Here is a 14,813-nt window from a genome sequence, read left to right as displayed (position 1 = left end):
GTGATGCTAAGAGTACTTGGCTGCCCTGGACAAGGTCCCCCTCATGACCCAAGTGACCTTTGTCCTAGGGTCTGCAAGAGCTGGCAGGTGTGGGGGCTGATCTCACAGGAGAAGTGCTGAAGATGGAGAATGAAGAGGGAGTCATCCTACCCTAGGCCAGGGAGGTTGACTTCCATCCCTGAAAAGTCCTAAAATGTATTATTAAAGGGATGGCTACTACACATCTAGAAATGTATGCAGTCATTACTGAGGGCCATCCTGGCTTCACCAAGAAGACGACATGCCAGACCAACTGCATTTACAGTTTTGCTGGGTTTGTTGGTCAGTCATTTCAGGTGTGTCTGACTCTTTGTAACCTCAACCCCATTTGGGTTTTTCTTGGCACAGACACTGAAATGGCTTGCCATTTCCTTCTCCAGCTCATTTTCTGGATGAGGAAACTGAGACAAACAGGGTTAAGTGACTTGCCCAAGGTCCCACAGCCATTAAGTGTCTGGGGTTAGATTTGAACCCTGAAAGATGACTTCCCGACTCCAGGTCCGGCGCTCTAACTAGTCCTGGTGTATCAGGACTACTGAAGGAGAACGTTGTCCTTCGACAAACTATGTCATGTGAATATTATGACTGTGAGAATTGAGTTAAGTGGCAGTACACAGTGTATTCAGAACTAGTTGAATGAACCAAAGGGCAGTTGCTAATAATTCGACGTCAGTTGGGAAGGAGATTTTCCTGCAGTGTGCCCCAGAAATCTGGGCGTGGCTCTGTGCCTTTTGCATTTCTATTTTGGATGCCTTGGACAAAGGCAGAGATGTCATGCTCATCCCATTTGCGGATGGCACAGAATTGGAGGGAGGCGATGTCGAGAGGGTTCAGAACAATCTTGGTGGAGTACAGTGATGTTTCCCCATCCCCTCTGTGGACAGAGGGATGGACTTGCAGTAACTGCATCTTTTCCCATGGAAGCCGCCAAGCCGGTTTGAGCCGGGATCCTGTTTCCATGGCAACAGTGCTACCACTCTTAGTGTTGTTCATTGGGTTTCTGGAAATTCTCAAATCAAACATATACATTTTTCTCATCAAAAACTAGATTTCCTGTTACCCTATCAAGCAGAATTCTTCATAAAAAATATGAACGTGGAAGAAATGCTGGCAAGTGAGGTTCTTGGTGATTTTCTCGGGGCGGTGAAGAATGTCTGGCAGCCAGAACGTCTGAACGCCATTAACATCACGTCAGCCCTGGACCGTGGAGGACGTGTCCCCCTCCCTATTAATGATATGAAGGAAGGGTAAGCAAAGAGCTCACATGTTCATGCTGTGGTGGTTTCAAAATGGTCATTTGGATTTTCAGTCTTCTCACCAAATCTATTCTAAATAAAAGATATTTTCCGAATCTTCCAAATTTTCCCAATCGTCCAAAATTTTCCAAAAACATTTTCCAAAATCCTTTTCTTTAGAAAGGTCAAAGAATCCTCTTTGAGATATAAAAATATTAGCAGTTTTCCATGCTGAGGAGGGAGTGATAGAGAATATGATGTCTTTTATCTGCAGTCCTGGTGTCTGTGGGACCCACAGCTATTCTTGTCTTGGCTTCCTATCAGAACTGCTAACCCAGCATGGCAGCCCCATAGTCCCTGGCTAGGAAGGTGCTCTACTTGCTAGGGGGTTACATCAGTTAGAAGAGGATGAGGTCTGGCCAGCATTCTAGCCATGATCTCTATGATCTATTAGTCTGTCATAGTCCAGGATCTCTCTTAATCCTTTATCTGCCATCCAGTGTGTTAGCTATTTCGTCCTCCACACATCTGATGAACTCACCACCTATGTCTTTGTCCAAGTCATTGATAAAAGTGCTAAAGAGCTCAAGGCCCATCCCAGACCGCTGGGGCGATCCATTGCAGACCTCCTTCCACATTGCCATAGAACAGAAACTCACTATTCTTTGCAGTTGGTCACTTGGCCTGTTCTGCGTCCATTTAAATGATGTCCATTGCCAAACGGCAACTTTGTCCTCCTCCCTCAATCAACAGCATATGGGATGTGCACTCCAAGTGTGTGTCATCAAACATCACCGACTGGAGACATCAGCGCCTGGACAGGTTGGCTTTCTGAGTTCTGTGCCTGTATTGTTAGATTATCCGAGATCCAATTCTCCAGCCATTGATTGACTGGTGGTAGTGTGCCAGGTGCCAAGCCGAGGGCTGGGGACAGAAGGAAGGGACCAAGGAGTACCCAGGAGTAATTGCCCATCCTCTGCTGAGGCAGCCTGTTCCATTGTGGGGCAGCTCTCATTGGCAGGAAGTTTATCCAGTCACTGAGTGGAGATTTGTCCCTCTGAGGCCCTTCACCAACATGGCTGCTCTTCCTGGATCCTCCGGCCCAGGACTCCAGATGAAGTCTGATGAGAGCCAAGGACAGTGGGACCATTCCCTCCTCTGAGTGCTGCTCCCTTCCACTGCTGGCTCACATTGAATCTGCATTCTGCTGAGACCCTGGAGTCTTTTTTTTTTTTTTAGAACACCTGCTATCTCTCGTGCCTTCCTTATCACATACTTGTGAAGGGGATTGGGTTTCTGGACCCAAGTTCATGACTTGGCACTTCTCCCTTTTGAATTTCATCTTATTAGGTTGGCAGAACACCCTAGGATCACAGTCTTTTTGGACATTGCTTCTCTGGTCCAGCATGTTCGCTGTCCCTCATAGCTCAGTGTGCATATTCAATGAGCAAGCCATTTATGCCTTTATCCAAGTTGCTGATAACCCTGGGAAGCAGCCCTATCCTCAGAGTCCTCCACAAGAAACCTGGAACCAGTAACAAGCATGTTCTGGATCCATGCGATGGCCTTAACATTTCGTCCACCTCTCCATCTTCTCCACAAGAAGAGCGTGAGATTCTCCATCGTTAGAATTGAAGAGAACTATCCCCAGTATTCCCCTTCTTTCAGAAAAGGAGATGACACGACGTTCTGCGCAAAAGCCAGGCTAGTGCCTTGTACCCACTGTTGCCCTTTTGAGATGTTCACCAGCCTCCTCTTCAATGAATGGAATCAATCAGAGTCTCTGCTCACAGAGCTTGGGGTTCCATTCAACAGGCACCTACTCAGTGCCAGGCCCTGCGCTAAAAGCTGCGCATACTGAGAGAGAAATGGCATGGTCCCTGTCCGCCTTCAAAGAGCCCACATCCTAGCAGGAGCAGGAGGAGACAGTGTGGGCTCAGGGAAGGGAACTGTGGGGAAGAGGGGAGCCTATGGCTTCATGCTCCTTAGAGCGCCCTCTGTTGAACCGCAGGCAGGAGCCATAAGCATCCCTGGAGCCCCACCTCCGCACCACCTCCCAAAGTGCGTTCAAGCCACTGTCCACTTTCCTCAGGGTCCACTTGGCAAGGATGTTTGTTGTCTGTTTCTGCTTGGGTTCAATTCCAGGAAAAAGGGTGATCTCTGTAGGGTGGATTAGGTGCCTTCTTTTGCACAAAATGAACATTGATGAGTCCAGGCTCTTTTCCTCTTGGCTTCAGTTGCTAAGAAACTTGAGCCAAATCCAGTGTAAACTTGTGGTCACCAGCTCCTCTTGGGTGCCTGGCAGTCTCTTCACCCATGCTTAGTTATGTTCTCTCTCTGTGTCTCTGTCTCTGTCTCTCTCCCCCCCTTTCCCTGTCTCTCTCCTTCCCCCCCCCCCTTCCCCCCCCCCCCCCTTCTCTTCCCCCCCCCCCCCCAATGAGGCAGTAAGTCCCTAGAATAACAGGGAAGATACTCTCTGGAGCCCCACCATTACCCAAGAGCTTCCATTGACAGACCAAGCAGGTTGTCACCCATTCATTTCAGGAGAGAGCCTGCTATGGAGACTGATTTGTTCTACCCTGATTCCAGTTGCCATTGAGGGCCAGCCAACATCCCAACCTGTTTCTCTCTTTCTTCAGGGTCTATGTGATGGTCGGAGCCGATGTCCCCTTTTCTTCATGTTTACGGGAGGTGGAGAATCCACAGAACCAGCTGCGTTGCAGCCAAGAAATGGAACCCATTATAACGTGTGATAAAAAATTTCGAGCCCAGTTTTATATTGATTGGTGCAAAATTTCTCTGGTAAGTGCCTTCACCACTATGAAGGAGCTGAGGGCTCTTTGGAGGCAAATGTATGGCTAGATGAAGCAGCTCCAAAGGTGCTGACAGTTTTCCGCACCCCTTCCCCCCACCATAAGTGGTTACTTATTAAATTACCTATTAATATAATAATATAATATGTGGTTACTTATTAATAATTACTTACGAAATCTGTTACTGCTGCCCATGTCTCTCTCTCTTTTTCTCCGTCTCCTACATAATTACTTGTGTGCAGGCTGACCCTTCCAGTAGACCCCAAGTTCCTTGAGGGCACAGACTGCTTCATTTGTGCTGGCCACACATAGGTCCCTGATAAGCGCATGTTGGTTGGTTGGAAACTTGCCTCTTCTCCAGCAGATGCTGGTAGTCAGTTAACAAAATATTAGGTACCTACTGTGTGCCAGGCACTGTGCTAAGTGCTCGAGACACAAAGAAAGGCAAAAGAGAATCCCTGTCCTAAAGGAGTTCCCAGTCTAAAGGGAGAGACAATAAGCCACCAATTATATACAGACAAGAAAAAATCAGGATAAATTGGGGATAAGCAGCAGAGGGAAAGCACTCAGATTAAAGGGCAGCAGGAGCAACTTCCTGGAGAAGGTGGGCTTCACAGCTGCCATAACCTTCGACCAGGCCCGGAGAGCGCCAGCTTCTGTCTGCTAGCTCTGTCCTCTGTCCTAACCTTCAGACAGCTCAATCCCATGGACAGCCAGACCAAGTATTTCCTTCAGAGAATGCCTTGGGCTGCCTTGGGAGGGGAGATTGTAGTTGTGACGCTCCATACTGAGGCAGCAGGAGGGTATGGGCTGGGCCTTGGACCCACAGTCCAGGGACTTGAATTATGGCTTTGCCATTTCCTACCTGTGTGACCTAGGACGCCCTTCACCTCTTTGAGCACTTCCCTGCCCTCTCTTGGACATGATTTTGGTGACCTTGACAGTCTTTTCAGCTCCAAGTTCCTAGTCCTGTGTGTTGTTAGTGTCAGGTTCAACAAACATTTATGAGGTGCCTACTGTATGCAAGGCACCATGCCAGGTCCTGGGAATACGAAGACAAGAGTTGGGCCATGCCTGGCTTCTGCTGGAGGGAAGAAGGCTAGAGAGTAGGGAATAGTCTTCTAAGGACAGGCCCGTGTTCAGAGCAGAACTTTGAGTCATTCCACTCACAAAAATTTATTGAGTGTCTGCTGAGTGCCCAGCACTGCGCTAGGTACTAGAATACTGAGACGAAGAAGGAACCAGTCCTGGAATCTTTTATTGAAATGGCTTCTGGCATCTGAATGTGTCTTGGCAGCTTGGGCCAAAAGGTGGCTGACCGTCCTGGTTTCCAGTGGTAGTGTTGCTGTCTTGGGGGCAGTCAGTGCTTGCCTTTCTCTGAGGGGGCTCACCTTGTGTTTAGGTGCTCAGAGTCAGTCCATCTGGCGTCATTTGCAATGGGCTCTCTCCCCATTGCCATGAATCTGCCAGCCCTCCCCTTCCCCACCCCTTTCTGGTTCTAGCTGCCCCCTGTTCAGACAGGTGATGAATGTGGGGGGCTTATCATTGTTTTCATCTTGTCAGGACTGATGGGAAACCCCTCAAACTCAATCCCCCCAATTCTTTCTGAGTTGAAATTCTCTAGCCAGGATGCCGGAAGAAGCAATCATACAGGGGATAATGCTGGACCTGGGATCAAGGAAATCTGGGTTCAGACTCTGCCTCAGATATTCCTGGGCAGGGAAGGTCACCTATCTGAACCTCAGTTTCCCCATTTGTCAAATGTGTCAACAAATGCTGTAGTCCCAACCAAGTAGAGCTATGCCCATGCCAGCTATGATGGGAGACATTACTTGGGTGAATAGAACCATGGTTTCTTGTATAAGAACTGAAAGTGGGCTATGTCTTTCGTTGTTAGATCCTAGGGAGGTATGTGTTGTGTATACAGCAGCCCAGTCCCTTTGTGATTTAGGAACAAATTCTTTCATTTGGAAATTTCTCTTCCTTGCCACTGTCTTTTGGATGGCCCGTGGTTCTTGTCAATACTTGTCAATACTCCAGCTGTGTCACGGGGGAGCGAAGAGTGGGGTGAAGAGACCTTTATGTTCAAAGGTGAGAACCTCAGCTGGGCTTTCTACCTGGGCTCTGAGCTGCATTGAAGAGGGAGGCTATGTTAGGACTCATGATGCCCAAGGTGCGGGCTCTGACTAGCTCAGGGACCCCAGGTGAGCTCACATTGGGCCCGTCTCTAGCTCTTCCAGCTACAGGTCAAGGGTCCCATGATCCTGAGTGTGAGTGTGTGTGTATGTGTGTGAGTGTGTGTGTGTATGTGTCTGTATGTGTGTTAGTGTATGTGTGTGTGAGTGTGTGTGCGTGTGGTGTGTGTGTGAGTGTGTCTGTGTATGTAAGTGTGTGTGGTGTGTGTGAGTGTGTGTGTAAGTGTGTGAGTGTGTATGTGTGTGTGATGTGTGTGTGTGTGGTGTGTGTATGTGTGTGTGTGATGTGTGTGAGTGTATGTGTGTGTGAGTGTGTGTGCGTGTGGTGTGTGTGTGTCTGTGTATGTAAGTGTGTGTGAGTGTGTATGTGTGTGTGATGTGTGAGTGTGTGTGTGTGTGTGTGTGTGTGTGTGTGTGTGTAGGGTATTGGTCCACATGTGGCTGGGGCATCTGTGGGCACTTCTCTGTCATCCTTGCACTGAGAGTTCACAGTCTTGCTTCAAGTGGAACTGGGATCTTCGTGGGATTCCCGGTTGCCTTGTTTGCTGTTTCTGGATAATTGGAAGCTGCTCAAGACCAGGTGGCCCAGTGCATGGAGTCCCGGACTTAGAGTCAGATTCTTAACTAGCCATGTGACTCTGGGCAAGTCACTTCCCCCCTGGGCCTCCATTTCCCCATCTGTAAAATGGGGCTGCTTGAGGCTCTAGTGATAACATAGGCAAAGCTGTCTATCAAAGCCAGCAGCTACTGGCGCTGGTAGTGCGCGTTGGCTTCTAGCCGTTAATCTGCGTGTTGCCATTTTCTCTCTTGTGTCAGGTTGACAAAACAAAACAAGTGTCCACCTATCAGGAGGTGGTTTGTGGAGAGGGGATTCTGCCTGATGGTGGGGAGTACCGGCCTCCTCCCGACTCGCTGAAGAGCAGAGACTACTACGCGGACTTCCTCGTCACTCTGGCCGTGCCCTCGGCGGTAGCGCTGGTACTCTTTCTGGTCCTCGCCTACATCATGTGCTGCCGCCGGGAAGGCGTGTGAGTACTTCAGTGCTCTACTACAGAATGAATGGTCGCGTCTCCTCAGCTCACAACACACCAGCTCACACTCAAAAGCAGCTCCCGTAGTTCATAAAATTCTCAATAAACCAGTGGAAACCATATTTTCCTCTTAAACATGTGTTAAACTCAATTTAAGACCCTCATCAGTGGATGTAGGAGGTCTGATTACATCATGCAAAGTCTGTAGGAATAAGGCAGCCCCCCAGTGCCAGCTAGGTCCCAAGAAAGTTCCAACTCTAACTTTGGTTTAGACTGAGACCTAGGGACCCTCTCAGGAGAGGTCCAGAGAGGCAGATGCTCAGCTGGAGCATCTGCTGCGATGAGTGGACACCGAGTGGATGCCTCAGCTTGACCAGAAGTTATAGTTGGAACAGGCTTGGAATTCTCGGCCATCGGATCGATGGAGTGCGCAAAACATCCGAAGCCCCAGCGCCCATCCCAGCATCAGTCGGGGGCGATCCGGTTGGAGGGCCACGGCTCTCCTCTCCAGCTGGGAGGCCTGAGGAGTAAGGAAGGGAACCAGCAAGCAGCAGCACCCCTCCCTCCATCCTCCATGTCACCCTGTTTCATCCCATCACCGACTTTCTTGGTTTCAGCCCGAAGCTTTTTTTGTTTCTCCGTGTGTGTCTTTCACGAGCCCTGGCTCACCGTGCTCATCCAGGGCCTGATATCGCTTTGCAGCATCTCCACCTCATGCTCGACCGCCATCAGCACATAGTTCTGATGTTCCAAATATCAATGCTATGATTTAATTCATACATTTTGTTTTGTTTCTAGGGAAAAGAGAAACATGTACACCCCAGAGTAAGTGTCTTCTTTCCTGCTGTTTTCGTCCCCATTGACCTTCCATCTCTCCGTAGTCCTTCACGCTTCATCCATGTGCGTCAGGCGCTTGTTCCATTTATATGGCCCCATGGTTTATTTCCAAAATGCGGGAGCTGCTTTTTAAATAGACAGACTTGGAAGGGCAGGAAATCCACATTAAAAAGGGTGCGGAAATGAACATGTAGCTAATTAAACTTAAAACAGACACGTCACGTCCCCATGCACAATTTTATAAAGAGTGAAGACAGGACAAGTCCCCTGAGGCAAAGAGTTCCCCCAAATCTACAGCCAGAGCCTCCTGACTGAAGGACATTCTGCACATCCTCGAGATGCCCCCCAGGAAGGAAGGATCTGAGTGAAAATGGGAAAGAGTGTGAGAATTCCAACCAAACCGTAGGCCGCGTGCTCCCTGGCAAGGAGATTTCAAATATGGTAGTCTGCACAGTTTAGTTTAATGAAACAATCCTTGGTTTCAAGATTAATCAAATAATTATTATAAATTCCTTCCAACCACGTAAAATTATGTGCTAAATAAAGTTTCCTATTTCATAGGCAGAGTCTAGCAAGCCTGAAATGCAATAATCTGTGTTTTGATTTTGAGAGAACTTTTTTCCGTAACTTTTTAGACATTCCTGTCCAGAGGAGCCGATGGTTGTTACTCACTCTTGTTTATTTCTTCTGACCTAGCATCCAACTGGTCCATCACAGCGCTATTCAGAAATCCACGAAGGAGCTGCGTGACATGTCCAAGAACAGAGAAATTGCTTGGCCACTGTCTACGCTGCCTGTGTTCCACCCGGTCACTGGGGAGATCGTCCCCCCACTGCACACGGACAGCTATGACAATACCAGTATGCCGCTGATGCAGGCCCACCCGTGAGTACCACCATGATGGCTGTGATGAGTGTCTGCAGCTGGAACACCCAGGGTCTTTCTCAAGACCCACTTGGGCTGCCAGGGAAAGACCGAGGTTTGGCAAGGTCTCTAGAACATGGGCAGGTGCCCAAACGGCTCCAGTGCAAGATAGGGTCTTCAGAGAAGATAATGCCTAGTTAGAGGGTATGGTGATGTTCAAGACCCTGGGTGTTCTGCGTCGATGGGAAACTGGTGTGAGATTGGCCACATCTGCGCAGAATTAAGGCTGTGAACCTGAGCTGTAGGGACCCCAAAGAGACTGGGTGGCTGTGCTTTTGGAAACCTTAGTGGCCATGGACTCTGTAGAGTTCATCATTTGAGCCTCTGCTTGCATCTCAATTACTTTTCCCTTTAGCTTAAAATTTTTTTCTTTTTTTTTTATTAATAAATATATTTATTTTTAGTTTTCAACATTTACTTCCACAAGATTTTGAGTTCCAAATTTTCACCCCATCTTGCCCCTCCCCCACCCCAAGATGGCATGCATTCTGAATACCCCTTCCCCTAGTCTGCCTTCCCTTCTATCTCTCCCCACCTTCTCTTATCCCCTTCCCCTTCTATTTTCCTGTAGAGCAGGATAGATTTCTGTATCCCATTTCCTGTATTTCTTATTTCCCAGTTGCATGTGAAAATATTTTTTTTAAACATGTGTTTTTAAAACTTTGGGATCCAAATTTTCTCCCTTCCTCCCTCTCCACCCACCCTCATTGAAAAGGCAAGCAACTCAATATAGGTTATACATGTGCAGTTATGCAAAACACTTCCATAGCAGACATGCTGTGAAAAACTAACTCTATTTCCCCTAATCCTATCCTGCCCCCCATTTATTCTATTCTTTCTTTTGACCCTGTTCCTCCTCAGAAGTATTTGCTTCTGATTTATCCCCTTTCCCAATCTGCCCTCCTCTCTATCATCCCCCTACTCTCTTGTCCCCTTCCTCCCCTATTTTCCTGTAGGGTAAGACAGATTTCCATACTCAATTGAGTGTATATGTTATTCCCTCCTTAAGTCAAATCCTATGAGAATAAGATTCACTCACTCCCTCTTTCCCCTCCACTGTAAGAGCCTTTTCTTTTCTGTTTTTTCTGTGAGATAATTTACCCCGTTCTACCTGTCCCTTTCTCCTTCTTCCAGTATAATCCTCTCTCACCCCTTAATTTTATTCTCCAAATATGACCCCTTTATCTTCAATTCTCCCTGTGCCCTCTATCTATCTATCTTTCTATCTATCTATCTATATACATACATACATATACTTTTTTCTCTCCAATTACCCTAATACTGACAAAGGTCTCATGAGTTACAAATATCATCTTTCCATGCAGGAATGTAAACAGTTCAACCTTAATAAGTCTCTTATGATTTCTCTTTCCTGTTTACCTCTTCATGCTTCTCCTGAGACTTATATTTAAAAGTCAAATTTTCTATTCAGCTCTGGTCTTTTCATCAAGAATGCTTGAAAGTCCCCTATTTCACTGAATGACCATTTTTTCCCTGAAGGATTATACTCAGTTTTGCTGGGTAGGTGATTCTTGGTTGTAGTCCTATCTCCTTTGCCCTCCAGAATATTATATTCCATGCCCTGCAGTCCCTCAATGTAGAAGCTGCTAAATCTTGTGTTATGCTGATTGTGTTTCTACAATACTTGAATTGTTTCTTTCTGGTTGTTTGTAATATTTTCTCCTTGATCTGGAACTCTGGAATTTGGTGACAATATTCCTAGGAGTTTTCCTTTGGGGATCTCTTTCAGGAGGTGATTGGTGGATTCTTTCAATTTCTATTTTGCCCTCTGGTTCTAAAATATCAGGGCAGTGTTCCTTGATAACTTCTTGAAAGATGATGTCTAGGTTCTTTTTTTGATCATGGCTTTCAGATAGTCCAATAATTTTTAAATTCTCTCTCCTGGATCTATTTTCCACGTCAGTTGTTTTTCCAATGAGATATTTCACATTGTTTTCTCATTTTTCATTCTTTTGGATTTGTTTTACAGTGTCTTGATTTCTCATAAAGTCAAAAGCTTCCAATTGCGCTATTCTAATTTTTAAGGAAGTATTTTCTTCAGTAATCTTTTGGACTTCCTTTTCCATTGGCCACTTTTGCTTTTTAGGACATTCTTCTCATTGGCTTTTTGGACCTCTTTTGCCGTTTAGGTTAAGTTATTTTTCAAGGTGTTATTTTCTTCAGTATTTTTTTGGGTCTCCTTTAGCAAGCTGTTGACTTGTTTTTCATAATTTTCTTGCATCACTGTCATTTCTCTTCCCAGTTTTTCCTCTACTTCTCTTACTTGCTTCTCAAAATCCCTTTTGAGCTCTTCCAAAGCCTGGGACTGAGTCATATTTTTCTTGGAGGCTTTGGATATAGGAGCTTTGACTTTGTTGTCTTCTATATTTTGATCTTCTTTGTCACCAAAGTAAGATAATATATTCTGATTCTTTTTGCAAGGTTTGCTCACGATCCCAGCCAATTACTTGAGTCTGTGGGTCGGAAGCTCAGGAGGCAGCCACCACCCTGGGGCCATGCTCAGGATTTGTGGCTGAGACCTAGCTTCTCTCTCACCTCACCGCAGTCACAGACTTTTCCCACTGACCTTTCAAGTTGTCTTTGGCTGGAAACTGCCACAGCTGCCTGCGATTCAGTCCTCTGAGGACTGCTCCAGGTTTGCTGCTGCCTGCACGCCCACGCTGAAATGCACTCCTCTCCCCACCTGGTGCGATATACCTTTCTGATCAACCATCCAGGTTATCTTGGGCTGGAAATTTGTTTCACTCTGTCTTTTTGCGGGTTCTGCTGCTTTAGAATTTGTTAAGAGTCATTTTTTTGCAAGTGTTTGGAGGGGTTTGGGGGAGAGCTCAAGCAAGTCACTGCTTTCACTCCACCGTCTTGGCTCTGCCCTAGCTTAAAATTTTAAGGGGTATTTTATGCCACACTCATGTGTCAGCCTCCATAGGATAGAGTGCGCTCAAGAGATGCTGTTTCTCCTTGTCCTCTGTGGCTGACTTCTCCCCAGCCCAGCTGATGCAATCAGCAGCCTGTGTCAGCCTCAACTAGCCCCTGGCCGGAAGACAGCCCTGGCTGTCTCCTCATTCCTGCTCTTTTCCTTATCTCGATTCTCTCTCCTTTGCCATCATTTTCTTCCTTCTCTCATCTTCTCATTTCCTGGATAAGCAGGCATCAGTCTTAACCCAAACATGGGTCAGGGAGGGAGCAGCATTCCAACTGTCGCAGCCTCCCCAGAGCTGGCAGGGTGCACCAGGATGATCAAGTGCGCACCTTGCTCACTGCCCTAACCCCTGGACCATTGTATCTCAGACTATTTATGATACCAGCCACACAGATTAATGTTTCCATATTTGCTGAACACATTTTTAAGATTTTAAAAAATCTCTGCCTACTGGTTTTAACCTCTAAACTCATTGGGATTGAAAATGTCTCATTTAATTAGAATTTCAGCATCAGTCCTGATGGTGTAGCTGGGGTCAGAGATTTCCTTATTCAGGCAGAAGATGACACAGAGGACATTCCTTCAGGGAGGGGTTGCCCTTACTTTTCTATACAACAGATTCCTAGAAACAGGGTCTTGAAGTGAATTGTTATTTTCCCATTGAAACAATGTTGCAAATGACAATTTTGTTCTTGACCAAGGACTTGACATCAAATGAAGACAGAACTTAAGCAAGGCTGTGCTGTAGAGCAAAGATACATTTAGGAGCCACTGAAATCACTGGAAGAGACAGCATCATGTTCAAGGGTTGGGATTTTTTGAGCTGGGAAGCATTCTGGAGACTAGTTCAATTGGCTAATTTCTACATTGGCAAACTGAGAGTCTGTTACTTGCCCAGGTCATAAAGCTGGCTGGTGGCAGAGCAGGCACTGGCACTCACATCTCCTGTGGCTTCTCTCTACTCAGTCCCGCACCGTCTATCCCTCTTCTTAAAGTGTGGCCAAGCTGTTTCCTCCAGGCCCCAGGAGTTTGAGCTATAGTGATCTTGGAGCTAAGGTTTCAGCTAGGATGGCACAGCCAGCCCAGTGTAGAGGCCCTGAGAAGCAAGGCTCCCTGGGACCTGAACCCAAGCCCTCAGAACGAGGGCTGTGCTGTTTGAGAATAGAGCTAAAGTATGCACCTAACCCCCTTCATCTCCTCAGAACCTGAGGCAGGGCAAAGTGTGTGTTTGGGTCTGGATATGCCTGCCGTGTGTGTGTGTGTGTGTGTGTGTGTGTGTGTGTGTGTGTGTGAAAATAAGTTTGTATGTTGTATTTCTTTCTTTAAAAGAAAAAGAAGTGCATGGGATGGATACCAAGGTATGCTAGAGTGCCCACCCAGGGGGTAAAAAGCACAGGATTTGATACTTGGGAGATGGAAGACTTGCCCATGGTCACAGCACGAATCCTGCTATGACGGCTTTTATTAAATAAGAATCCTGCTTGCCGTCTCAGACTTTCAACATCCAATTAGGCAGCTTGGATCCTGCACTGATTCACTCTCCCAGTGAATGAGGCACAGTCACCCCTTCCTGAGGCACACCCTGGTCCCTCTTCAGATAAATGGCCACTGCAGAACCTGCACACTCATAGGACTTCACATTCAGGGGGAGGGGCTGAGAGACACAAGCTCTTTTATTTAGCTTCTTTTCTTGACTCAGCTCCTTTCCTCTCCCAAACACTTACCCCCAGGAGTCTTCAGCGAGTGCAGTAAAGGGGTCCCTCATTAGCCTACGTAATGGTGGGCTCTGGCCAGTGTGGGTCCTGCTGAAGAAACCAGGGAATAAGCAGGCAAAGATACTGAGAACCGAGGACCAGCTGTAAGGGAGTGCAGACGGTAGCTAGGAGGAGCATCGAGGGAAGTTATCCTCAAATGACCATCTCACTCAGGGACGATCCCATGATGTGGTAGCAGCAGATTCCCTACCCTGCTACACTGCACTAATTTGGGCAAGCACATGCTGGCGGGAGGCAGTGTTGGACATGCTAAATGAGGGGGAGGCTGCCTGCAATGACAAGGTTTTGTGGATGTTTAGCAGCTGAATCTCCCAACCGTCAGCCTCCTATGAAGTATCACAAATAACACAGGCTTGTGTTATGTGTCTGAAAAAGCATTTTTTTTTGGATAATTAATTTATTTATTTTTAGTGTTCAACATTCACTTCCATAAGATTTTGAGTTTAAAATTTTCTCCCCCTCCCACTTCTTCCCTCCTCCCCCCTAGACGGCATACAATCTGATATAGGCTATACCTATACATTCATGTGAAGCATATTTTCCTATTAGTCATGATGTAAAGAACAATTAGAACTCATGGGAGGAACCATGAGAATGAAGCAATAAAACAAAACAACAAAGGAAAAGAAGAGCAAATAGTATGCTTCGATCTGCATTCAGACTCCATAGTTCTTTCTCTGGACGTGGATAGCATTTTCCATCTTGAGTCTTTTGGAGTTGTCTTAGATCCTTGAATTGCTGAGAAGAGCTAAGTCCATCAAAGTCAGTCATCACACAATGTGGTTGTTACTGTGTACAATGTTCTCCTGGTTCTGCTCATTTCACTCTGCATCAGTTCATGTAAGTCTTTCTAGGTTTTTTTGAAGTCTACCTGCTCATCATTTCTTATAGCACAACAGTATTCCATTACATTCATATACCACAATTTGTTCAGCTGTTCCCCAATTGATGGGCATCCTCTCAATTTCCAATTCTTTGCCACCACACAAAGAGCTGCTATGAATATTTTTGTACATGTAGGTC

At 46.5% G+C, this 14,813-nt stretch overlaps 1 protein-coding gene across 4 annotated transcripts in view; it reads left to right on the top strand.

Annotated features, from left to right (window-relative positions):
* The window catches only part of SGCE (sarcoglycan epsilon), a 59,206-nt gene that overhangs the window by 37,230 nt on the left and 7,163 nt on the right, over positions 1–14,813 (top strand). For 2 of the 4 annotated variants that reach the window (XM_027848816.1, XM_027848814.1), the window contains 5 exons: positions 1,088–1,286; positions 3,914–4,076; positions 7,099–7,310; positions 8,112–8,138; positions 8,847–9,035. In XM_027848816.1, the coding sequence (XP_027704617.1) occupies positions 1,088–1,286; positions 3,914–4,076; positions 7,099–7,310; positions 8,112–8,138; positions 8,847–9,035 (790 nt within the window). The remainder of the gene's footprint in view (positions 1–1,087; positions 1,287–3,913; positions 4,077–7,098; positions 7,311–8,111; positions 8,139–8,846; positions 9,036–14,813) is intronic. The other 2 variants (XM_027848817.1, XM_027848815.1) reach the window with 1 other exon arrangement.

Source organism: Vombatus ursinus, unplaced genomic scaffold, assembly GCF_900497805.2.
Source record: "Vombatus ursinus unplaced genomic scaffold, bare-nosed wombat genome assembly UNPS02006874.1, whole genome shotgun sequence".
In the NCBI taxonomy this organism is placed as follows: domain Eukaryota; kingdom Metazoa; phylum Chordata; class Mammalia; order Diprotodontia; family Vombatidae; genus Vombatus; species Vombatus ursinus.
Note: the sequence above shows the minus strand (reverse complement) of the source record. Positions and strands in the feature narration are given on the sequence as shown.